Source organism: Pecten maximus, chromosome 8 (assembly GCF_902652985.1).
Source record: "Pecten maximus chromosome 8, xPecMax1.1, whole genome shotgun sequence".
NCBI lineage: Eukaryota > Metazoa > Mollusca > Bivalvia > Pectinida > Pectinidae > Pecten > Pecten maximus.
The window spans coordinates 21598718-21626096 of NC_047022.1; the positions used below are offsets into that span (position 1 = coordinate 21598718).

General features: G+C 34.2%; 1 protein-coding gene across 3 annotated transcripts; it reads left to right on the forward strand.

Annotated features, from left to right (window-relative positions):
- Positions 1–1878: 1878 nt before the first annotated feature.
- On the forward strand, positions 1879–27068 carry LOC117332764 (ADP-ribose pyrophosphatase, mitochondrial-like). 3 transcript variants are annotated; one of them, XM_033891789.1, is made up of 9 exons: positions 1879–2004; positions 12020–12076; positions 14834–15123; positions 15720–15818; positions 16718–16804; positions 17610–17718; positions 18517–18660; positions 20610–20727; positions 21891–27068. In XM_033891789.1, the coding sequence occupies exons 2-9, from the start codon at positions 12035–12037 to the stop codon at positions 22001–22003; spliced, it is 1002 nt and encodes a 333-aa protein (XP_033747680.1). In that variant the 5' UTR covers positions 1879–2004; positions 12020–12034; the 3' UTR covers positions 22004–27068. The 3 variants fall into 3 exon arrangements, with proteins under 3 accessions (XP_033747680.1, XP_033747683.1, XP_033747682.1); XM_033891791.1 differs by lacking the exon at positions 1879–2004 and adding an exon at positions 5096–5167; XM_033891792.1 differs by lacking the exon at positions 12020–12076 and having other exon boundaries at positions 1887–2004.
- The last annotated feature ends 311 nt before the right edge of the window (positions 27069–27379 follow it).

Consider the following 27379-nt stretch of genomic DNA (forward strand, 5'->3'; position numbering starts at 1 on the left):
TGTTTTTCCTGTTCGTTATCCTTGCAAGTTTTAGCCAATGTATCATATTGTTCCGTGGTCGGGTTATTTTCCCTGAAGGACAAGAAAAAATATCTCAACTGTTCTTCCGATCCCGTCTTCGGCGTTTATTTTCTATATAAATTATCGTTCCTGTGGTGTAAAATTCATCGACGCCCAGGTGTAAGCACCGGCGCCCGGTCAGTACGATTGAACCCGGTGGCATTGTAGCTTGGCGCACTGTCGCTCTTCGCTTGGCGCACTGTCGTTCTTCGCTTGGCGCCCTGTCGCTCTTCGCTGGAGCACATGCCGCTGCTCTATGCGCATATGATAATATATTGCACGTCATGACCGAAATCAGCCGCCATACTTTTCGCAATAATTCCTCGTTCTAAATTAACTTAACTTAAACAAACTAGTGAATTAGATAACGGAAACAATTTGTCTTAGCATTTGTTGTTGTTATCATCGTCATTCAATGGCGATCTTATCGCTCCAAATTCTTATTCCCGGTGATGTTACCTTTATGTGACGTCTAGCCCGAGTTTCCTCTGCATGGCTCTGACACCATGTCTGTCTACACCAGACGTATGGTGTCAGGGCTAGAGGAAAATCGCTCTATGTGACGTCTTAAAAGTTATGAGGTCGATCACGGTTGACATAAATACGGTACCTAGATATCATTCGATCCACAGATCGGATCAATAAGTTGCATGTTTTGATAGCGTTAGTATTCCTAGTTGTACGTGAAAATGAAAGTATGCAGTGTTTTTTGCTAAATCAATTTCTAGACAGATATGGCACGCCATTCTATCATAAAATACTCAAAACACTTAAGGTCAAATAACTTTTTTCGGCATAGCCGTATAATATTCTTTTGGCCCCGGATATGACGCGACAGGTGGTGTTACTGGTCAAGATGAAGTATGTGATTGGTCAATGTAGCGGTAAATGCAAAATGCAGATATGCGGTTAAAAACGAAACAAAGTTAAGATTGAATGCAAGCTGAATAAGTGGATGTATCTTTTCAAATGACACATTAATAAAATTATATTCCTGATTCAAATGCAGTCTTATTATGAAATGATTCAAACCGATATAATTTTGTAATCTGTGCTGATACGCATTAGTTCGTTGATTTTATTTCACCAGCAGTTTAACATTATAACCACCAGCAATAAAACTATGCCGTTTATCTTTTTCGGCATAGCAGTCTAATTTTGTTTTGACCCCGAATATGACGCGACAGGTGGCGTTGCTGGTCAAGATGAAGTATGTGTAGCGGTCAATGCAAAATGCAGATATGCAGTTAAAACGAAACAAAGTTAAGATTGAATGCAAGCTAAATAAGTGGATGTATCTTTTCAAATGACACATTAATAAAATCATATTCCCGATTCAAATGCAGTCTTATTATTACCAAAAATGATTCAAACTGATCTAATTTTGTTATCCGTGCTGAAAGGTTCGTTGATTCATTTCACCAGCAGTTTTACATTATAACCACCAGCATTAAAACTATGCCGTTTATCTTTTTTAAAGATATTTCTTGTTTATAGATATATTTCCTGTTTGACATTATGTGATTTTATCCTGACCTTAAGGTAAAAAAACATCTTTTGACCTTAAGGTAAAAAGATTTGACCTTAATTATAAGTATTTTGTGTATTTTATGACAGAATGGCGGGCCATAGACAGTAGATCGGCCATGAGTGTTTATCAAAGATCCAAGAAGGTAACTGTCAATAAATAAACAATATTTCTTTGTTACTATGAACCTGAATAGTATGCACGTTATCGCTAAATCAGATCATACAGTAACATTTTGATCAGACATGTGCTAAGTGCGTGTATCATTCACATAATCCGAATGCGCGTCTAACCGGAAGTAGTTTGACGTCAAACCGGGTGTGGAGTGTTTTAGTGTGGCGTACCTGTTTGAGCAAGTGAATGTACTGATCATAGCAGTATACATTAACCAGACAGACAGTTCTCATGAACAGAGGGTAAGCTTTCATCACTTCGATCAACATGCCAATAATTGGAATGGTACCTTTTTGCTATTAATTCTCTGTATTCCGGACACAGTCTATCTTTTCCACGGTTTGACTTACCTGACAGGTGTGCTTACCTGAAGCTGTGTCTTGTAAAAGTCAAAAGAGATTACTTATGTTGCATTATATGGTTATATGTATGATTATTCTTAATCTTGTCTTTATTTAATATGTTCACCAAGTCTGCACTGGGTGACACAGTGTGAATACAGTGGAAACGGAAACTGAGTGATTAATTATAATGTACACAAGTAATTAGAAGTAATGTCAATATGTATAATGTACATCTTTATGTGCATATTATAATATTGACAAGTATGTATAATGTGTGTCATCAGCCACTTTCTGTGGACTGAAATACAAACGTTACAGGTCCAGTACTAGCAATATGCCAATTTATATAGGAAAGATATCAATATATGTGCATATATATAAATCTAGATCCTTCTATCGAGGCAGAGACCTTTATATCACACACCTATACATCTCTGATATAGGCCAACCATTTCTGCTGGACCTTGTGCACCTGTATATATATATATTATTCATCACATGTTACATTGATACCATGTGTCAACCAGAAATACATCTGTGGTTTATTTACCTCGACATGATCTCCAAAAAGGTTACAGGTAAATAACCTTTTTGGAGATCATGACAGTACTGTATAAGTCTGTGGTCCAGGTGAGGTCAGAATCATGGCCTTGATTAATTTCTTCAGTAATTGACAATGAAGAGACATGTTTCCTGTGCTAATACTGTTCTAAACATTGTAATTAACCTTAGCTACTAAAAAGGAAGTTAACTCACTCATACTTTTGAATAGGTTATAATTTATTAGAAAGGCTTTCTGAAAGTCAAGACAGAGTTATTGTATATATATACAATAGTAACATATGTATACTGTTTACATTGTTGTTTTGGTCAGAACACAAAATTAACACTGTAAACTTAAGTTAATCCTACCACTGTCAACATACGGAGTCACCTGTAAGTACCTGTTATCAGTTACTTGAAGTTAGCTATATACAAGTAGGCCAGAGGTGTTAAATGCTTGTGTACTGTACATGTATTGCTTGACACAGACAGTGTCCTAACAAAGTTGTCTTATTTTTAATTCAATTCTTTCAAACCCAAGACAAATCTATTTAGAGGAATTAAAAACAATTACTATAAGAAGCCAGCTCCTGGAGCAGGTATCTATGATGTTTTCTAGTAGACAGATATATATTTAAATGACACATTAAATACATATATATATACAAAGTATATATACAATACATCACCCATTAACTTTGTTGCCAGTGTTTATGATCAAATAATTATAATATACAATGTATATTTAATTACACTTTGATTATCATGATCACTCAGTGCTTTGTCGCACTGTTTAGCCTGACACATTTGCGTTAGACTGAGTACTGTATGTATATTAAATTTTGATCCTCATGAAGGGATGTAGAGCCAATACTCAGTATTCAATGTTCCATGTCCTTAGTTATACCCTTTGCCTTTAATTGTCTCGACATGATCTGGATACCTTGAGGTAGGGCTAGGTATCAACAGCTTATTATGTATTGCAAATACATTTCGTAATATTTAATTGTAATACCTGTCACCATTCCACCTTGGTGGAAAACAAAAGGATACATTGCTTTATTTGTACAGTATTCCTCACAATAAACTTATTTCTTGATTCTTAACGCAATTTAGATAAAGCAAGATATTTTCTACATTTGCATTCATTCAATTCTATGAGAAAAACAACACAGATTTGATCTTATCAAATACTTCCTGATCCCTTTATTTATTAACACGCACACTGGTTCAGGCTCTTTCAAAATAGAGACATTTGATCTGAAAATTCAGATTTGTTGTATATAATGTCACTATATCTTTTAGACAAAGAATCTGACAAGCTTCCATGAATTATCAAATACAGCATCCCTGTTCTGTCGAAGTTGACTAGATCAAAGTGTTTCTATACTGGTGACTTGAAATTATTATAGGTCCGGCCTTCTCAATATCCCCTCCAGTCCTCCATGCTTGATTTTTGTGCTAGCAATGTCGCTTGTTTCACAAAATAATTTTCACATGCAGAGTTTTAACAATTGTATGTATTATATTTACATCTGTAAATTAAATCGGAAAAACAAATCATGTTTGTGTTACGTTTCTGCTAACCGTTTATTTCTTCTGACACCACATCGTTACGTTAATCGATGAAATTAAAAACATACACTAACTGAAATGGATGGTAGTATGGCAGTACATGTACAATGCTATCTGTCATATAGGGTGTGACAGAGAACTCTTAAACAGGTAAAATCGGAGGCAAATCTGTGAATGAAGGAATTCACTCTCCTGTCCTGTAGTTATATAGCTAAGACTTGTTTATTAAGATATATACCCGGCATATATATATATATATATATATATACCCGTGTGTACATTAAGGTTTCTCCATCAATATCCTACACATATATTTTCCAGACTTTTTCCTGTCTGTGTATATCTACATACAGTTATAGATATTGTCATAATATTCATGGATCATATAGGTATAGCTGTTTATATGTCTGTCCTTAATAGTAGTTTTATTTTATGATGTACGTATACCCGTTAAATGATATTGGAAGGATTTTTCTGAATATAGGTCTTTTTTTTGTGTAAGTTTTTTTTCCCGATTCTAGCCAAGTGGCTATTACACAAAATGGCCATGCAGGAAAAGCCTTAATTGTGTTTACAACAGATAAAAAAATGATTACCCGGATAGCTTATGATTTTGTGTTGTCATTTCCTTACATTCATGTGTACTCTCTAGTACAGTATATTTCAATGCTAGCTGTATTATATCACAGTATTGACAAAGTTTCACTGGTTACTGGGGCAGTGTCGACAACAACGTTAACACTGGTCTAAATTTGAGATGTAACTGTATAACATGACAACTAAAATTGACCAACATTTCATGTTTCATGTGACAGAGAGAAGCTAATTGACATGCAGTAGTCACATATTCTAGAAAAAATAGGAATAAGATTAAATTATGAAAGGAGAATATTCATATATATCTTATTCCTGAAATCAGTGACACAGAATCAGCCTTAAGTAGGTAAGACTAAATCATACACAAATATAGATATTATTTGTATATACCAATATATATAGCTAGCTACAGGTGTATATATACCTGAGGCTGATTTAGAATTAAAGTCACCACATTTCTGCTGCAGACAATAATTTGTATTGTGGTCTGAAATATATATTGGAACCATATGTACAAAACACTAGGCCTAGTGACAAAATATTTAGTTGTAGCTAACTTTATACTAGATGGTGACACCTGAAGGATGTCACAGATGGAATGAAGTGTAGTAAGGGGCGATAACTCTGTGTGAGCATATTTTGTCAAAATCGCTCAATATCTAAGTTTCGACCAATAAAAAGACTGTTGTTCGTAAAGGCAACAAAACCCATCAAGTTGAATTTGCAGTTCCCTTAAAACCCCCATATATCAAATCTAATTGAAATTGAACATTATCTACATTTCGACCAATCAGAGGCCAGGAATTGGCGACGATTTTGTTTAAATGTGAAAGTGAGGCTACGAGAGCGACCGGTGATCAATGGTGTATCTACATATCAAATTTCATCAAAATCAGACAATATCTAAATTTAAACCAAGCAGAGCTCAGTTGATGGCGGCCATTTTGTTAAAATGTGAAAATCAGGTTACGAAAGTGGCTGATTTCCCATGATGTACATAAAAATAAACAAGGACCCATTGGAGGGCCAGAACATACGCCCGGGCAATATTTGACACTTGGAAGGGGATAGTTTCACAGGTTGTAGTGCTCCGGCTCATCAAGATGTATATTTGTGTCAAGTATGGAGAGCCTGGGTCGGGAAGTATTGGAGTTATAGTCCGGACAAGTAAAATCATCAAAGGGGAATTACTCCGCAAATACGGGGAAAAGGGCATGATTTTGGTATGCGACACTCCGAGTCATCAAGATGTATATTTGTGTTAAGTATGGAGAGCCTGGGTTGAGTAGTATTGGTGTTATGGTCCGCACAAGTAAAATCATCAAAAGTGAATAACTCCAATATGGGGGTAAGGGGCATGATTTTCGTATGTGACACTCCGGCTCATCAAGATGTGTATTTCTGTTAAGTATAGAGAGCCTGGGTCGAGAGTTATGGTCCGGACCACCCGCCAACATGATAACATTATAATGTACGTCGGGTCGGGCGTATAAAAATCATTAAAACAGGACAATATCTTAATTTGGAACAATTTCCTCACAACATAGGGATTAACTCAATTTCCTCACAATATAATCATTAACTCAATCAGATGTAAATTTTCATGATTTTACAGGAATTAGCTCGCACCAATTTCAATCTTGGAGGATAAGTTAATAATTCATACTTGCGTGAGGAAAATCCAAATTTTTAGTACCGGTATGTATGATAGAAGGAAATTTGTTTGTTTTTTTGCCTAAGCTATTTTAATAATATCCTATTTCGAGAATTTCCCTGAAGTTCAAAGTCATGATCAGTGTCAGTCGTCCATATCAAGCAAATAAGGAAATGTCTATTACATTTGTTTTAAACAGTTTGCAACTTCTTATAGTGTTTGGAATCACTATAAAGTTCTTGATCGATCGATCATCAACAATTCTTAAACAATCCATGATCAATTATTGATCGATCATGAATAGAAAGAGAAATATCAATAATCACTACATTATAATTTATAATAAATTGATATCATGACCAGATGAGCGAGTTAATTCCTTTTATCTTTCCCTGATGAAAATTAGGTAATTAGCAAGTTTTGAATTTTTCTAAGTGAATTAGAATTCTCAATATCTAAATAGCTTGAAATTGAGAGAATAATTCTACAATATGAAACTAAAACCAGATTTCTGGCAAAATTTCAGCATATTTCAATTATTAGAACAAAGAGGGAAGTTGATTGCAGTCAGAGGCCTACAAAGTAGAATGTGTCTCCTGATGTAAATATATTTTCCATGGCAGTGTGGGCCTTAAAACAGAAACATACATTGCGAACTGTTTACACAAGTCCCTGTGCAAGTCACAGTATTCTACCTGTGTGCAGATGGCATTTTTAAGACTATTCTGAACAATTTTGCTAATTAAATCAAGTTATCTAATTCTTTGATATTGTCAAATAATCTCTATACCTTTTGTAGTAAGTTAAAATAAATCCAAATATTAATTGACTTAATAAAATAAAATATATATTAGATATGGTACATATTACTTCAATGTAATTTTTTTTAGTTTAAATTTGTCAGAATTGGTTTCTCGCACCTTTTTTCCTTTGTTGTATGTGAGCGAAATGTTTAATAAAATATGTTACAGGAAATGTGGTATTTGAGGCAAAGATATTTCAAAATTTACTGATTTTTACCTGTGCGCATATGACATTTCCAGGGAGAATATTTTGTAAACTTATGATTACTAGGTAACTTCTATTAATACTTTAATATGGTTGTTTTCTAAAATACCTTTGGTATGAAGATGAAATTACTTTAAAATCAAAATATCAAAACAAATTATGTTAAATTGATGACATGATTTTAAACATGAAATTACTGAATTTAACTTAATGTGACATAATAATTAAGTTGTTTTAGTATAAATTTGTTACACCAGGTTGCTCGCAATCCTTATCAATTGCAAACGCAATAAATTAATTAATAACCAACATTCTAGGATAATTTTGTCAGAACATGTTGTCCACACATTGTTTTCTTTGGCACATGTAAAGAAATGTTGAAATATGTTGATATAGTATTTTAGGTAAAGACATTTGAAAATTTACTTATTTCTACCTGTGTGCAGATGACATTTTGAAGAAAAACTATCTTATATATGTTTAGTAATTTTCTTTAATACATTTTTTAATATGTTGATACTGATTTGAATTCAAAATACAAAAAAATCCAACATGGTTCTTAAATAAGTTAATTTAACTTAATGTGACATAATAATTGACAATATTTTAGCATAAATTTATCAGAACAGGTTTGTCACAAATTGTTTTCTTCGGCACAAGTAAGCGAAAGGTTTATATATGTTGTAGGGTATTTGTGGCAAAGAATTGGAAAATTTACTACAATTGTTTTTAACATTTACATGCATGCAAAAGATTATATGATTTAACCCTGTTCAAAGGCACAGTCTCAATAAAGGGCATGTAACAGCCTTTTTAATTTCAAGTTATAGGCATTTGAATATAATAGACCAGAATACTATTTCATTAAAAATTTCAAAAATGAATATGATGTAGGCCTGCTGTAGTGTAGTGAGGAAGTTTCCAGCTCGCAGTGTAGGTGGTTCAATTTAAATAGTTCTACAAAATTAAATGAAATCTTAGCCATATTTAAGTCGCCCGCGTTCTACATATGCTTGTAATGATTTTTATAATGTTCATTGATAATATACTAGTCTCTCTCGTGCGAGTAGGTAGCAAGACAAACATGCACGAGTAAGGCATCGCTTCACCGCGGGACTCTAGTAAGTCGACTGTATGTCAGAATATGATCGGTAAAAATTAAAATTTATTTCATTTCTCCTTTCACAAGGTAATTCATATATCAGAGAAGTTGCAAAGTAGACTGTAGTAGTCTTGTGTGTGTGTTCGTTCACGAGATAGTGTCCGAGAGAACACGGTTCTGTGTACATTGTCACCTCAATCTGGAGATTCCCGTTGTTATTTTGAGACGTAAACAATCACAGAGTCGAAGCTAACGATTAGTCACAAACAAATACACAGACTATCAAAATAGTTCTATCAATCAATTACCTAAAGTTGGAGACAAAGCAGGCCTATCACTACAGTAAATATCAAATAAACAGGAACTATTCTTCGTGCATATTTACCGTCGTCTGTTTACATCAACGTTAACAAACAAGTTTACTTACCGTCAGCGTTAGGCCTACGAGGCTTCGGGAATTTGCTTGACATTCTGAACGCTGGGTTGATTTTTCGCATGCATGTTTGTGAAAAGCGACATACAATGATCGTGACAAAGTATCTATATTCTGGAGCATTGCCTCTGATGTCGAAAAAATAGCAATATATACTGGCAGTGACAGTAAAATACAACGGAACCCAGCTCACCGAGCAGTTCAATCAACAGCCGGCTTACACAACAAACTTTCGTGACGAGTTCAGGATGGGCGTTACGTCATCAAAACATGCGATCGTCTGCTATCAAAATACCCCTGTCGAGTGGAAAAATACTGAGAGGGTCGAAAAAATAGGCCATTTTCAAAACAATATTGTGACCGTTCTGATAAAGATATCGAAAAACTAAACAGACGGTTTTCTTCAGGAAACATTTATCTACTTATATATGCATTGTATATGTTTCTGGATTTTTTTTTCGAATGTTGAGGGCGGTTTAAACAGAAACTCTTAGTCAAAATGACGATTTTGGCGTGTTTGGCCCCAGATATCTCCATAACTAGATTTTTCCCAGACATACCGAATATGTCAGGACGTAGATCACACCGAGTGTTACAAGTGTGGATAGTTTTTATCAAAATGTATCGAGCCGTTTTCTTTGCGCCCAAAGTGCGACTATATGCTGCTAAGTAGGCAGAATTAGCCGTATCTACGGGAATTTGCTTGACATTCTGAACGCTGGGTTGATTTTTCGCATGCATGTTTGTGAAAAGCGACATACAATGATCGTGACAAAGTATCTATATTCTGGAGCATTGCCTCTGATGTCGAAAAAATAGCAATATATACTGGCAGTGACAGTAAAATACAACGGAACCCAGCTCACCGAGCAGTTCAATCAACAGCCGGCTTACACAACAAACTTTCGTGACGAGTTCAGGATGGGCATTACGTCATCAAAACATGCGATCGTCTGCTATCAAAATACCCCTGTCGAGTGGAAAAATACTGAGAGGGTCGAAAAAATAGGCCATTTTCAAAACAATATTGTGACCGTTCTGATAAAGATATCGAAAAACTAAACAGACGGTTTTCTTCAGGAAACATTTATCTACTTATATATGCATTGTATATGTTTCTGGATTTTTTTTTCGAATGTTGAGGGCGGTTTAAACAGAAACTCTTAGTCAAAATGACGATTTTGGCGTGTTTGGCCCCAGATATCTCCATAACTAGATTTTTCCCAGATATACCGAATATGTCAGGACGTAGATCACACCGAGTTTTACAAGTGTGGATAGTTTTTATCAAAATGTATCGAGCCGTTTTCTTTGCGCCCAAAGTGCGACTATATGCTGCTAAGTAGGCAGAATTAGCCGTATCTACATTACGTTCCGTAAGGAACGATAACTCTGTTATCGCCTCCTTACTGCACTTCATTCCATATTGTGTGTTTGCATCATATTTCTCTTTCCCTATACTCTTTTCACTCTTTTTTGCTTTTATAGCTTATGTCAACTGCTTTAAATTCAATGTATTATCATTGCTATAGATGCCAATTTCATTTTGCTAGTATCCAAAATTATTGTTTGCACCATTATAGCAAACAGAATAGAAAACATATGGCATGTCTATAGCGAGCTGGATTCTTGATTCCAGTATCACTTTGTAATGTTAAAAGTTTTTTATCAGTGGTAGAGGATTAGCTAGCAAACATTTACTTGCCCGAATAGATATTAGAACTTTTCCTGATCCCTATAGTATGCAAGTTTACTATATATACAACAGTGTATATATTGAGCAATAAAATTGAGATCTTCATAGATAACCACATATTTCAAGGGAGGCAACTCTCATCCATGTTGTAAACTCTGGATAATGAGATCAATCTTGCACTAGTAGTGTACTGTACATATATAGCCATACAATTTTAAAACTAATTGACAAAAGAATAATAGAATCTTTCCCTACCTTGAGAGTGGGGCGGCAAAACTCAAGAGGTGATGTTCTGAGTTGTCAAGGATTAGACAATCAATAATATCACTCTGAGGGTTGGAAATTTCTTCAACGCACCCTCAAGGTAAGGGATGATTATCTTTCTCTCATCGTACTATTTTACATGCTATCTTATCTAAAACTTGCAGATATTTTTACCAGAACTTGAAAGCACATTTGATGTTTAATGTCAGGTTTTGTATGACAGTTTGATACCCTAAGGGTTGACTGTGCACAAACTATAGGGATGGAAGAGGAAAAACAAGGGACAAATTTTTGTATGGAGGAGACAAGTCCGTGAATAAAGGGAGAGAAATCTGCAAATAAAGGGAGACAAATATGTGGATGATGGGAGAAATTAGGATTTATGGTTCCCAATTATTATCTTAGGAGGAGATCTGGAGTAAATATTGGTTTGATAATTATGTCGCTGATGCATGCATGTACTGGCAACATGCATAGTTACTGCAATTTTTGAAAAAAAATGTCACTTTTGAAGAAAATTTGGCTTTAACTTGTACATTTAGTTTGTCTGCTGTACGTGACTTTGAATTCCTGCACACTTTGTGTACCCCCAGTTCTCACTCCTTATTTTTACTAACATTATTAATGATTTATGCAGTATGTATCTTGTATTAGTCTAGTTTTTTTGTATGGTGAAATGGAAAAGTGCAATTTAAATTTGATAAAAGAAATTCTCATAAACCTTTTTAGCTACAATGAAAACAATTATGATGTTCTTGAAAGAGAAATCATTATAATGTTAATTTTTTCATTTTCAATCACTGAAATACCGAAGGTGTCAAACATAATATTAGTTATTCCTCTATTTAAGTTCCTTATTATGGGTTATTAAAAAATTAAAGATAAATACAATAAAAGGTTTTATTATGACCCAAATTCTGTCTGAAGACTTGGATAGTTATGTCTTACATTAAAGAGGAAAATGAGAGTCAGACTCAATAAGAATTGACACTACAGGTAGTTACGTATATGTAGGTCACTGCATGATACACTGTTTTTCAGGTGAGGAATGCATGTATGGATAATATGCACGGATACTTTGGCGATCTATATTTAAAGGTAATTTATCATCATCATGTCGTGTGAAGATTCCTAATTTCCTCATGTCTTCCATTTGTTTTCTTTCAGATCAAATTTCGACTAATGCTATTTTGCCTTCTGCAATAGCTAATAATTATAAGTGCAGTTTTAAAACCCATTTCATTATTAGGAGGCCACATCAATGCCACAAAACTGTTGTAACTGCCAGTGCAGGTGTGGATTTTTTTTCAACACATTGCATGCAGACTTACATCCTCAATATACATTATTGGTCACTGTCAACACAGCCAACAGTAAAACTCGATTCCAACGCAGCCTACGTGACATTTAGTGGGTTTTCTTCATTGCTTGCTGCTTTCACTCAGCTACAGTGTGTAGATTTCATATAGATTGATTTTTACATGGATTTCATCACATGCTATGGGACTATAATCATCATGAATATCTTTCATGGCTTAAATTTTATCATAGTTAATGTATGGTATTATTTTATGGCCTACCAACAGTTAAGTCATTTAGGGCTTGTAAGGTGTACTGTATTGTGTTTTGGCCCATCACCATTTGAGTCGGACTAATTGCAGGTTTATTGTATTTTATGGCCCATTACCAATTTCAGTCAGACGTAAGTCTATTGTAATGGTTTTGGCCCATCACCTTTGAGTTAGACTAGTTGTATGTTTATTGTATTGTTTTATATGACCCATCACATATATATATATATACATTTGAGTCAGAATTAATGGTACAGTAGGTATATCAATTATATTGTTTCATGGCCCATTATTATAATTTGAGTCATTTAGGGCTTGTTAGGTGTATTGTATTGTTTTTTGGCCTATCATTAGTTTGAGGTAGATTTGGTAATTAGTTGATTCAGGACTAGAGCTGCGTGGCCTAAACATCATACTAGGCTGCTTTGTGTAAACAAATGTTAAATTTCATTATAGGTCGCTTTCTAGAGGCTTTTTTACAACATGGCCATTCTGATATCTTAATACTTATTGGACTCCACTAACTCAAGCTTTATGGGAAATGGATTCCAAAACAGCATTCAGGAGAAGTCCATGAAAAAATCTATGTTATTAAAGCAACAACATATTACAATTGTAGCATTGTTGGTTTTGTAAAATTATTGATATCGAATAATTTTGTTACGCTTTAACAGCTTCTTATTTTGCTTTCGTTTGTCACCTGTTTGTAGGGATTTTCAGGATGTAGTCATAATTTGGTGTCGGTTAACATACATATTTCAGCATTAAATCTTGTTTAAGCGTTTTTCACACTGGAAGTATTCAGCTAAATTGTGATTGCGCTAGCTGTAGTTTATCTACATTGGTGCCTTATATGACAATCATTGTTGGCACACATATACTGTACCTACCCAAATGTTTGTATGGGAATTTTAAAGTATATTCATAATCATTTTCCTATCTAACCCATATTAATTAAATTTTGTAAAAATATTGACAAAAAATTTTCAGATATGCATAACAAGAATCAAAAAGTTTCTGCCTGACCTTGTTAAGGAGAATGTTTCTGACTGACCTTGTTAAGGAGAATGTTTCTGACTGACCTTGTTAAGGAGAATGTTTCTGAGTGACCTTGTTAAGGAGAATGTTTTCTGACTGACTGACCTTGCTGTTAGGAGAATGTTTCTGCCTGACCTTGTTAAGGTGAATGTTTCTGACTGACCTTGTTAAGGAGAATGTTTCTGACTGACTTTGTTAAGGAGAATGTTTCTGACTGACCTTGTTAAGGAGCATGTTTCTGACTGACCTTGTTAAGGAGAATGTTTCTGACTGACCTTTTTAAGGAGCATGTTTCTGCCTGACCTTGTTAAGGAGAATGTTTCTGACTGACCTTTTTAAGGAGAATGTTTCTGACAGACCTTGTTAAGGAGAATGTTTTTGACTGACCTTGTTAAGGAGAATGTTTCTGACGGACCTTGTTAAGGAGAATGGTTTTGACTGACCTTGTTAAGGAGAATGTTTTTGACTGACCTTGTTAAGGGGAATGTTAAGACTACCCTACACGGCCTACAGACTCAGACTGGAATACAAACAGATCAGACACTTTTCAAGTGTCTATATATATATATATAACACATTGAAACATTCTGTGATGTATTCTCCTTTGTTTTACAGACTCTTTCCCAAGCTGATAAGTGTTTTATTTTTTTTTTCAAAATTGCAAACCTGTACCTTAAATTCCCATTTTATATGTAATTACAATAAAACTGTTGTAAACTTTGGGAAGGAATAACACTAAATATAGGTAGTTAATGCTGAACCTATATACACAGTGTATTGGTCTATACATGTGTACACTAGCCATCACACATCATCATCGTCATCGTCATCATCATCGTCATCCATTTTGCCAAGATAAAGTAAAACAAATCCTCTTCATACAGTCATGGTCAGTTCCCTGGACTGTCCTGTAGGGTTGTACATGTAGCTGTGTTACTGGGATATGATTCATGCCGTCATCTAATGATTAGGGAAGCTCCAGATATGAATTAATGGTGCATTCACAATGCAACATTATGTGATCCCTATATTATAATTATTCTTTACCAGATAGAATGATGGTACAAAATTTGTAACATCAAACTATATACAAACTCTGTGTACCTGTAGCTATTGCCTTTGGTGAAAAGTCAAAAATCTCACTTGACCACATGTAGGGGATGGTGTGTGTACGAGTACCATTATGTTCATCATCCCTTTGGTATTTATCCTCCAAAAAACATCTTGTAACTTCTTTACCCTACAGAAACATTGTATGGGAAGCCGAGTTGCACGATTAGCCAAGCCGAGAATAGCCAAAATGACAACAGAGACAGGTTGTACCAAACAGGCCAAGATACAGCGGGTAGACAGCTTCTTGATACGCCTACATGAAAAGGCAAGATGTGAAATATATCCGAGAACGACAGATGTAAAAAGAGTGAAGGTGGAAGATAAATATGTAAAATGGGCCGTAGATTATCCTGACTACAGTCCAGTAGTTTACACATCTGAAGGAGTGTTAAAAGGTCCTGTCTGGGCTGACCCCGACCTACTGTAAGTATTACAATCATTGTATTGTTAAATATCCATATGTTTCAACAATTGCGAAATAAATTATATCAACTTATATTTATCACTAGTGTTGGCCTGGATGGAAGAGTTCTAGGGATCTTACCATGGAATCAAACCATGTGACCACATACACTGATACATGTATACGTACCTTTTCACGGCTAGGTGAAAGTATTTCACTGTGCCACCCGACCACAATGATCCGCCATCATTGTGTGTGGTGCATGTTGTGTATACATATATATATACATTCATATCATGCACATCAATTCATTTTACATTTCAGCGTGTTTATATATATTTATAAGGCACATATTAAATGGTCCTTGTACTTGTCTAGTACATGATTATTTTTTGTACATGTCGTTTGGTAAATTTTCAAAATCAGAAGTAAAGGTAATGTTTAATTATATATAAATGAGCATAAATATGATCTTTCTATCGATACACCAGTAATAACATGATGTCCTTTATATGAAGGTTGTGTTTTTTTAAAGAATTATGTAATGTTGATAATGACATTTTTATTGAATTGGTCGTGTGTGTACTAATCATCATATTGTTTAATTGATTTTCAGAACCACAGAAGCTAATTTAAAGTGGAATGCTTTAGATGGTAAAGTGAGTCGTATCAGCCATATGGGCTCATATGAAATAGGAAAAGATAAACTTCCCAGGTTTGTACAATTGTTTGTGTATAGAATTTTGCAACATATGAATGAAATAGTCCAAACTCTTTGGACTATTTCCAAGGAAAATTGCTTGAAAATCATAACAAGTGCACAGTCTACATAGGGTAGGGGTATCTATAGTAATACCTTACTTACAATGTAGGTAGGGTAGGGGTATCTAGTAATACCCTACTTAGGGTAGGGGTATCTAGTAATACCCTACTTAGGGTAGGGGTATCTGGTAATACCCTACTTAGGTAGGGTAGGGGTATCTATAGTAATACCCTACTTAGGTAGCGTAGGGGTATCTAGTAATACCCTACTTAGGTAGGGTAGGGGTATCTAGTAATACCCTACTTAGGGAAGGGTATCTATAGTAATACCCTACTTTGGGTAGGGGTATCTAGTAATACCCTACTTAGGGTAGGGGTATCTAATAATACTCTACTTAGGGTAGGGGTATCTAGTAATACCCTACTTAGGGTAGGAGTATCTATAGTAATACCCTACTTAGGGTAGGGGTATCTAGTAATCATGTTCTGTATGTGTGTGAGCAATTTTGTACATGTATAAAATCTTGTTCATGATTTCAAGAGAAGATTTAGCTCATATTCACACCATATACCTACAACATCAAGACAATCTTTTGATTAGATTTTGATACTTGACCACCGTACTGATAGGGGAGTTTTGTTGGGAGGAATGGTATAAATCTATGTTAGGCATTGTGAAAATATAAATTTAAGTATATATAGGTAATTATTTGAATGTACATAATGTATAGCGTTCTGCTTGGATTATTTGTTTAATAAAACTTTTTAATTTTATTTGGAGTAGAGCATGTGAAATGGATTGGTGGATAGTGCCCTCAGATTTGGCTCTTATAATGACCTTAACTGTTTCAGAAATCCTATAGGGCGAACAGGACTGAAAGGTCGTGGCTGTTTAGGTCGTTGGGGACCCAATCATGCTGCAGATCCTATTGTTACAAGGTAAGGTAGTCTTATTGAAAATTGTAATAAAGTAGTACCTTGAAAAATGACCATGTGTAGATGTGCATGCAGCAGTTTAAATTCCAAAAAATTGATTGCCATGGTTACTGGGCACTATTCATAGGTTTTTCTTGTCAGGACAACTCTTCCGAAACCAATCGGCTGATTCCAATGAAACTTCACACAGATAGAGAGGACCATGTGTAGATGTGCATGCAGCTGTTAAAATTCCAAAATTTTAGTTGCCATGGTTACTAGTCACTATTAATAGGTTTTGCTTGTCCGGACAACTCCTCCTTAACTTGTGAACCAATTTTCACAAACCTTATGGGAATGTTAGGAAACATGTGCACTTGTGCATGCAGCTGTTTAAATTCCAAATTTTTTTTGCCATGGTAACTGGTCTATATAAACAGATTTTTATTGTCCAGACAAATATTCCAAAACCTGTGGACTATTTTAACAAAACTTAGCACTAAATTCTCTTTATTATGAGCAACACATATTCCAGCCATTCTGAATTTCAGAAATAGGGACATGCACACAGGTTAACTTAGTTAGCCTCTAAATAAAAGTTCCAATTGTCCATTGACTCGTGCAGATTGCAGGGGTATTAGTCAGCCATCCTGGTGACAATTCTAGTTAACACTTGGCATTCATATCATATTCCAGGCCTAAAACAGTAATGGCCCCATCTCATCTGTTCTTGTGGAGATCATGCAAATATTTGTAATATTTGAAGTCTGTTGTATAAAAATTACTGTAAAACCAGAGTTATCTCCCATCTACATAACATTTGTTAAAGGTGGCGACGGGATGAAGATGATAAAAAAGTGAAGGGAGAGGATGGAAAAAATGTGTTACAGTTTGTGGCTGTCCAAAGGAGAGACAATCATCAGTGGGCGATACCTGGGGTAAGTTTTCATTGTAATCAGAGTTAATTTATTATGGTGACTGGAAGAATTTTTGGTTTATTTTTCATGCTAAACTTAACAAGCACTCTCAATTTAATGTTTGTTGATATATGTATATATGTATAAAACAAGCGCTCCAGGAAAACAATTATGGAGTTATTTCCCTTAAAAACATTTTTAGCTCACCGGTTACAAGTAACTGTGAGGTAATGCTGAACCCCCGGCGTCCGCGTCCGCATCCGCATCCCACCCCACTTTAAGTTTTTGGAATCAGTTCTTGGAAAGCTTGTAAGTCCAAAAGTATACACCTCAAACCCTTCTAATTTGCTTTACACATTCATAGAGGTCTAGGAGTAATGTTATGGCAAAATCATGCAGAAAAAAAATTGTGATTTTTTGGACTTAATTTTTTTGTCACCAAAACCCGCTGAAAGATTTTGGGGTAAGTTTTTGGAAAGCTTGTAAGTCCACACCCTTCTAATTTGGTTTATACATCCATTAGAGGTCTAGGAGCGATATTATGTGATGTACAATTTCAAAATGACATGCTTATACATGCATAAAAAATGAATGCATAGTGTGATTGCTGCCGCCGGTGAGCTTTTACAACCATTGATTGCACTTGTTTTCCTTATTGACACTCTCAATTCTTCATTAAATTTATTGATTGATTTTAACCAAAATGATGTTAAAGAGTAAATAAAGAATTAGCTGAAGATCAAGCTTGAACTGAAAATATTTTCAGATTTGTGTTAGTTGTGTTACATGTTATTGAATGATTATGTCTGTTCTTAATAGGGTATGGTGGATCCTGGTGAAGTCATTACGCAAACCTTAAAGCGAGAGTTTGGTGAAGAAGCCATGAACTCATTAGAAAAGACAGAAGCGGAAAGAGAAGATATAGAAAAAGCAATTAATGAATTATTTGACCATGGCACAAATGTAGGTAAAACAATGCACACAAGAAGTTCAAAGTAATTATAGCAGATTCCAAAGGAGTAGAGCAAATTATACCTTATCAGTAAACCTTTGTTTAGATTATTTTTCAATTAAAATTTCCACATTCTGAATATCCTACAAAAAATATCTGTAGCTCCATAGATCTTACATGAGTATCTATTATCATTATCAGATTAAGTCATTACCAGTTTTAAACTCCTATAAATAGACTGACAATCTTACATTAGTAGATATTATTAATATCTGATTAAAGGATTTTCGACACAAAAACATACAAGTTGTCTATAGATTGGTTTTCTGAAAAGCCTGTCAAAAAGCTCTACCCTCTTGGGGGTTTTGTATATACACGCTGAGATGCAAGGTTCGGCTACACTCCTAGGGTTGTGTATATACACGCTGAGATGCAGAGTTCGGCTATACTCCTGGGGTTGTGTATATACACACTGAGATGCAGGGTTCGGCTACACTCCTGGGGTTGTGTATATACACGCTGAGATGCAGGGTTCGGCTACACTCCTGGGGTTGTGTATATACAAGCTGAGATGCAGGGTTCGGCTACACTCCTGGGGTTGTGTATATACATGCTGAGATGCAGGGTTCGGCATGGGTCAATCTGGACAGCTGACCTACAGTCTACCCTCGTTATATCGCCACATTTTGTCCACGGAAGTTTTGGCATTAGAACGAGGGTGGCGATAGTATCAAATTATGGAAATTGCAACCATGAAATGGTATAAAAGATTGCATTACCAACGTTAACCAGATAATCTCGCCATAACAATAGTACATGATTTACAATGTACATGCACATAATGTAGATATGGTAGTCAATTATTTGGTTTGGTTTGGTTTATTTTGTTTAACGTCCTATTAACAGCTAAGGTCATTTAAGGACGGCCTCCCGTGCATGCGATATGCATGTTTGTAGTGAATGCGTATGTGTGTTTTGGGAGGCTGCGGTATGTTCGGGTTAAGTCTCCTTGTGATAGGCCGGAACTTTTGCCGATTTATAGTGCTACCTCACTGAAGCATACTGCCGAAGACATCCAGCAGCACACCCCATCCGGTCACATTATACTGACAACGGGTGAACCAGTCGTCCCACTCCGTGTATGCTGAGTCAATTATGAGTCCCCTGCCGTTTGAAAAACGAAACTTGGTATACATGATCAGTATAACATGTAGTTGTGCAACCCACATTTTTTAATCTCAAATTTTTTTTTTTTTTTTTTTAAATGGGAAATAATTAGGTGCACTTCTAGCTCAGGCAGGGGACTTTGTATTGCTATTGCAATACTATCCATCCTTGTTCTATAGGCTATATATGTCTATTATGTAAGTCACTTTCTGGAAATAGTCATTGATCTAGTTTTGCCACATGCCATCTGTTATTATCTGTCAAACTTTAATGTGTAAATAAACAAAAACTCTAAAATCTATTTTCCTATAAGATGTCATTAATAGTGTCACAACAGTGTTATGACATTGTCATATGTCTTATAATATTGATGACATATATAATATATACATAGTTCATACAGATGATAAAAAGAGCTGCAATTTGGGGTCAGTGATTGAAAAGTGCTGGAATTCATACTTATTTGCTTAAAAGATCCTTTTTCAGATTCCTTAAAAAAATCTTTAATTTTCGATAATATCCAGATTCTGGTGTTTGTTTTTTTCATTACAAGTGCAGTAATTTGATTCACCTTACTTAAACATACACACGATAATTTTGTTCTTTTTATTTTACTAAAGGCAAAAAATGACTTCAATTCACCTCAAATTAAGGCAAAAAACGTACATGGAAAATTGAGAAAAAGTGCTTGAATTTCGGTATGAAAAATCAATCATGGTGTTAAACATGGCAAACATACTTGTTATGTGATCAGTGATATCACAGGGAATGACTGTGTTACTTGTCTTTACAGGTATATAGTGGCTATGTGGATGATCCTCGCAATACAGATAACTCCTGGATGGAAACAGTCGCATTGAATTTCCATGATGAATCCGGTTCAGGAGTTAGTCAAATCCATTTACATGCTGGTAAGTTTGTTATAGTGAGCATTTGTATTATTTAGCGAGTCAATGAATTGTTTAAATTGTATAATTTTTTATAATACTTTGATGTTATTTTATTACTTTGATGTTATTTTATTACTTTGACATTATTTTATTACTTTGACATTATTTACTACTTTGACATTATTTTACTACTTTGACATTATTTACTACTTTGACATTATTTTACTTCTTTGACATTATTTTACTACTTTGACATTATTTACTACTTTGACATTATTTTACTACTTCGACATTATTTTACTACTTCGACATTATTTACTACTTCGATATTATTTACTTTGACATTATTTTACTACTTTGACATTATTTTACTACTTTGACATTATTTTATTACTTTGACATTTTACTACTTTGACATTATTTTATTACTTTGACATTATTTACTACTTTGACATTATTTTATTACTTTGACATTTTTTATTACTTTGACATTATTTACTACTTTGACATTATTTACTACTTTGACATTATTTTACTACTTTGACATTATTTTACTACTTTGACATTATTTTACTACTTTGACATTATTTTGACATTATTTACTACTTTGACATTATTTACTACTTTGACATTATTTTACTACTTTGACATTATTTACTACTTTGACATTATTTATTACTTGACATTATTTATTACTTTGACATTATTTATTTGTATTATATAGCTGAATCAATGAATTGTTTAAATTGCATAATTTAACATTACTTTGATGTTATTTTATTACTTTGATGTTATTTTATTACTTTGACATTATTTTACTACTTTGACATTATTTACTACTTTGACATTAGTTTACTACTTTGACATTATTTATTACTTTGACATTATTTTACTACTTTGACATTATTTACTACTTTGATATTATTTTACTACTTTGACATTAGTTATTAATTTGACATTATTTACTACTTTGACATTAGTTTACTACTTTGACATTATTTATTACTTTGACATTATTTTACTACGTTGACATTAGTTATTACTTTGACATTATTTACTACTTTGACATTATTTACTACTTTGACATTATTTTACTACTTTGACATTAGTTATTAATTTTACATTATTTACTACTTTGACATTATTACTTTAGTGTTGGTTTATTGATCTCCTTTCTATCCCAGGTGATGATGCTGTTGGAGTAAAATGGATGGACCTTACTAGTAAACTGGAGATCTATGCCAGTCACAAAGACTTTTTACAGGAAGTAGCAAGAAAACTCCAGGCTAGCTGGTGAACCTAAGTGTGTTTAGTAACCAAGGCCATATAATATCTACAATTCAACATTTCCCATTTTCTTTGAAATAAGGTCAAGTTCACCATGAAAGGCTTCCTGTTGCCAAGGACAAATGACGAACTGTAAATTTGTGTATGAAAAATGTAATAAACAAGCAAGGTGTCAGGGGATGGCTATTGTAGCCGATACAGCTGTGCAAAAAGTTTTCTTCTGACCGAATTCCATGTGGCATATATACTTATTTTTGATGTTTTTATATGTTAGATAATAAATCCTTACAGTATACATGTATCAGTTAAAAATACAAAATAATGAACAATGAATATGCTGTGCAAAAAATACTATTCACAAACATCTAAGTGGGTCCTGAATATATTTCTGGGTAGACCAGTCAGTCCTAGATAATTCTGGGTAGACCAGTCAGTCCTAGATAATTATGGGTAGACCAGTCAGTCCTAGATAATTCTGGGTAGACCAGTCAGTCCTAGATAATTCTGGGTAGACCAGTCAGTCCTAGATAATTCTGGGTAGACCCGTCAGTCCTAGATAATTCTGGGTAGACCAGTCAGTCTTAGATATTTCCAGGTTGACCAGTCAGTCTTAGATATTTCCAGGTTGACCAGTCAGTCTTAGATATTTCCAGGTTGACCAGTCAGTCCTAGATATTTCCAGGTAGACCAGTCAGTCCTAGATATTTCCAGGTTGACCAGTCAGTCCTAGATATTTCCAGGTTGACCAGTCAGTCCTAGATATTTCCAGGTTGACCAGTCAGTCTAAGATACTCCTGTATAGACAAGTGTTATATTCTTACAGGTTTAAGCCTCTGTTATTTATGATAATATTATTAAAGCTTAAGAGAATGACTACCATACTCAATATATTATCCATTCGTTTATACAAGTAGGCATATTTATCCCACAAGAATATAGAACATTTTGAGAATTTTTGTGTGGAAGTCCAGGAAATTTTGTTTTAATCCTATACCATTGATATTTAGTCCTGAATGTTTCATTATATTAGACAATAGTTAACAAATACTCACTTAACCTAATGAATTCTTGTCATTGAAAGGTACACTATCGTACAGCTTTTTGCCTGGCATTCAAATATTGTCTGATTTTGATGAAATTTGGTGTAAAGGGGTATCAGGGGAAAGTGAATACAACCCCATAGGTTATTATTGCTTGATTTCAATGAAAATTGGTATGTAGGGTATTAGGGGACTTCAAATACTATTGAATTTATTTTGGAGTACTATGACAATACAAACACTATTTCAATATCAAACTCTTCATTTATGACTGCAGGGATTGTTTGGGGGACATATGTAATGATCCCCATTACAAAAAGCACTTGTCTTTAAAGCATTTTGGACACTTTTAAAATATTCTAGTTTACCAAAATGTCCCAGGGAATTTATTAGGTTGAATGTGATATTCTATGAAATCCAAGTTTTGTGAAGCATTTGATACAACATCAGCATGTCCTGCCTGAAGTAGTCTTATGATGCTAGTGTATAATGCTGAGTTCACTAGAAGATTGAGTTACCTGTTAAAGGAGAGAAACAGCAATGTCAACAAATGAGCAGGGTTAGAAAAAAAACCTAGGGCCAGTAGATTTGGTCTATGGGCAAGGAAGTATTGGTGATTACTTCCTGATTGGCAAGTGCAAATGTTTTTTTTTTTTTGTATTTTGTACCTTTTCCTATTTAAGAAATTTAAGATATTCAAATTATTTGGACGACCATGTTTCACATTTGGGCAAGTACCTTTGACCCCAAACTTGTCCGAAGGACCAGTGATGCTGAATTGATTTTCCTGTCCTGCACATCCGACCTGACACCATAATGCATTCATGTTTATTACACCTATTATACCTGTGGTTTGTTTTAAATGTTACATAACGCTTACCTTTAGTGCTAATAGCCACCTAAAGTTTTCTGGTGGATTTTTGTGTGTGTAGTTAAATCTTTACTACTCAGGAAATGTATGATAAGGAAGCTGATATAATGAATTGATGATAGGGTACATCTTCAGTTACATGACAGTATGTTATAGGCAGTCAATACGTCGGTGGCATAGCTTTCCCTATTACCGATACATCACAGATTTCACGGCATTAAGACCATTTTGTATGAACATCATGTTGAAGACTAACAGTTACAGTTAGAGAAATATTTCCACTATTAATTTTGTTGGTGTTTGATGTGATATTTTTTTACCAGCTAGAACTCCACACGAAAATGCATTGCCCTTGATTTTTTTACCCTGTCCATCTGTCAGTAATAAAATTGTTCCTGAATATATCTTGACTTTAGAGAATATTATACACATAATGCTTATTATGCCATTATCTTTTGAAAACAAAATACATGTACACTGTATATGTTTATTATCCCATTATTCGGACAGAGTTAATTTTCAATCTATTTCATTCAGAATTTTGGGAGTTAAGCCCCTTGGTGTACTGAGAAAGCATCTGAGAATTCAGAACTGATGCTATATAGACAGAGTCTTATGAAATGAGAGACTTGTTATATAAATATAATACGAAAACTTAATTGTCTAAATTAATTCTGTCTTCAACGACATGAAAATTCTGACAGTATATAAAAATACTCACCCGTGCAACCTTTGTTCTCTGATTCACCCTCTGATCATTTGTAGTCAGTGATAAAGATAACAATTTGTATATGACTAATATTGACCATTTTTGAGGACTATTCATTTGTAGTAATTATTGAGAAATATGTTATTCATGTGTTTTTATTATATGAGACTTGCAATAGTTAACTGGCTGTATGACTATAATAGGTATGGAGTTTACTAGCTTCCTCATCTATTGTGAATTTATAATGGAGAGAAGTTTCCAATCATTCTTGAGAATTTGTCAAGTTTGGAACCAGTGTGATAGACAGCATACCTCCTGCCCAGTACCCAGAATTAGCAACTAGTTACATGTGTGTGTATAGTACAATCCTGTAGATTTTATATTGACATTATAGTGTTCTGTGGTAATTGCAAAGACATAATTATATATTCCATCCCCATTTACAGCAAAAATAGGTTTCATTGATATTTATTATTGCATGAATTCAGAGATATTGTTGTCGCCATTAAAATCAGCCTTACATTTACCTGTACCATCAACATACCAATTTTGGTTTCATTAGTGAATACACAATTGAAATATATGCCATTTATGTTTAATGTAATACCTTTATTTTGATTTCGTGTGATATCTACGTCATCTCTCCTTGGTACTGTACAAAGCCCAGTGTAATGGTCAGCTGATTTGCCAGTTAGATATTGATAGGATTGGTAAAATAATTGTAAAAATAGATCTTTCTAGATATATTCTTGACATTCATTAATTAATATGGTAATTATGTGTGCAATTTCGTACAGTTTGTTATTATTTCATAGTTTACATAACATTTAGCTAGATATTATCTTAATACAAAATTTGTATACAAACTGATTATGATAAAAGCAATTGTTACATTTCGTATGTCCTCAATGTGCCGTCTAATCGCTAACAATACATCGTGAGTATATGTTAAAGATGGGCTTCCACTTAATAGTTATTACAACCTGGTCATTGTCATAGCCTCCAGAACCAACAGCCACTTAACAAGACTTTGATTGTCAGGCCCCATTGTCCTTTCTACATCCAGTATCTTATCAGGACATCACCTACTGTGCTGATGCTAATTACCTGGTATTTATACACTAGAGAACACTAATGATCTCTAATATGCTAAACCATGTATTTGTAATTAGCACTGCATATCTCTTATGTGCTAACTGTGCTATACCATGTGTTTGTAATTAGCACTGCATATCTCTAATGTGCTAACTGTGCTGTAACACGTATTTTTAATGTGCTAATTGCTATACGTACCATGTGTTTGTAATTAGCACTGCATATCTCTAATGTGCTAACTGTGCTATACCATGTTTGTAATTAGCACTGCGTGTCTCTAATGTGCTAACTGTACATGTGCTGTAACATGTATTTGTAATGTGCTAATTGCTATACGTACCATGTGTTTGTAATTAGCACTGCATATCTCTAATGTGCTAACTGTGCTGTACCATGTGTTTGTAATTAGCATTGCTTATCTCTGTGCTAACTGTGCTGTACCATGTTATTACTGCAGCACTGTATATTTCTGGATACCAGTACAGATTATCTGTAATGTGTTGACATATTCTTTTACTGTAAAATTGTAGCAAAAATTGAAGTACAATTTTTTTTTAATTTAATTTCATTAGAATTGGTTTAACCACTTGGTTATTTCATTTTGAATTTGAATATTTATATGGTGGTGGCTACTAAGTAATGATTACTAGCCAAATTAAGACAGGACTGAAAATATATGGTTATATAAATGCCATGCTCTAAGTTAGAATTTCCAGATCTACGTTGGGGGGGGGGGGGAGAGTCTTGGTATGTCTAGAACAAATGATTGAACTGTAAGAACATATAAATGATTGATTGTATTGCTGTAATACATATCAATATATTGAGGTGCAGAAGGACTCCATGGTACTTGATGGGTATTATTGTTTATAATGTAAAGCATTACAAAGCAGTACCAACATCATACATTGTTTACCTCTTCATTTACAATCATTCAATATGTCGTGTAAAACCTGTCATCATCAAATGTAACACATATGTTGGTCTTTGTGTTTATAAACTGTATTTAATATATTTTCCATCTTTAAGACAATACAACACTTGGTAATATGACACGATATTGTTATCCTGTATTTGGAGATGTTTTTTGTTATTACTGATATGTCTGCTGTGTTTTTACTAGTGATGAGTTTAAATGTATTCTGGAAATAAATTGTGGCTGAAGGTTCAGTTTGAAGATGAAAGCTAGAAACCATGAAAATTAAAAACTATCCAAATTAATATTTATATTTGGTGTGGTTTTAAATTTTAAGTAAATATATATTGAATGCATTATTGAAAACATTTAATTAATACTAAGTTGTCTCTATAAAAACTTGTAGTTGTTATTAAATGGTAAATAAACTTAGTTAAAGCTATTGATCCTGTTTTCTCTCATTTTTAGCTCACCTGACACAAAGTGAGCTTATGGTAGAGTGCATGCGTGGGCACCCGTCATCCGTCTGTCTGTCAACTTTTAGAAAACTATAAGCAATTGAGAACTGATCTTTGGCCAGGACGCCCATAGAAAAGAGTTTATTAAAGTTTCCTCATATGAATATGACCTTGACCTATTTTCAAGCAAGGTCGTAGGGGTCAAATTTGATAAAACTTCAAGAATCTTCTCAAGCTCCAGAAGGCCCAAAGGCCTGTTATGTTGCCAGCAGGTGCCTAGGACAGAGTGGTATAAAG

Excerpts from the sequence above, each read along its gene's own strand:
- LOC117332764 (XM_033891789.1), top strand. The coding sequence starts at position 12,035 with ATGGATAATATGCACGGATACTTTGGCGATCTATATTTAAAG. Across the intron at positions 12,077-14,833 it reads TTGGCGATCTATATTTAAAG|AAACATTGTATGGGAAGCCG; the intron begins GTAATTTATCAT and ends TTTACCCTACAG. Across the intron at positions 17,719-18,516 it reads ATCAGTGGGCGATACCTGGG|GGTATGGTGGATCCTGGTGA; the intron begins GTAAGTTTTCAT and ends TGTTCTTAATAG.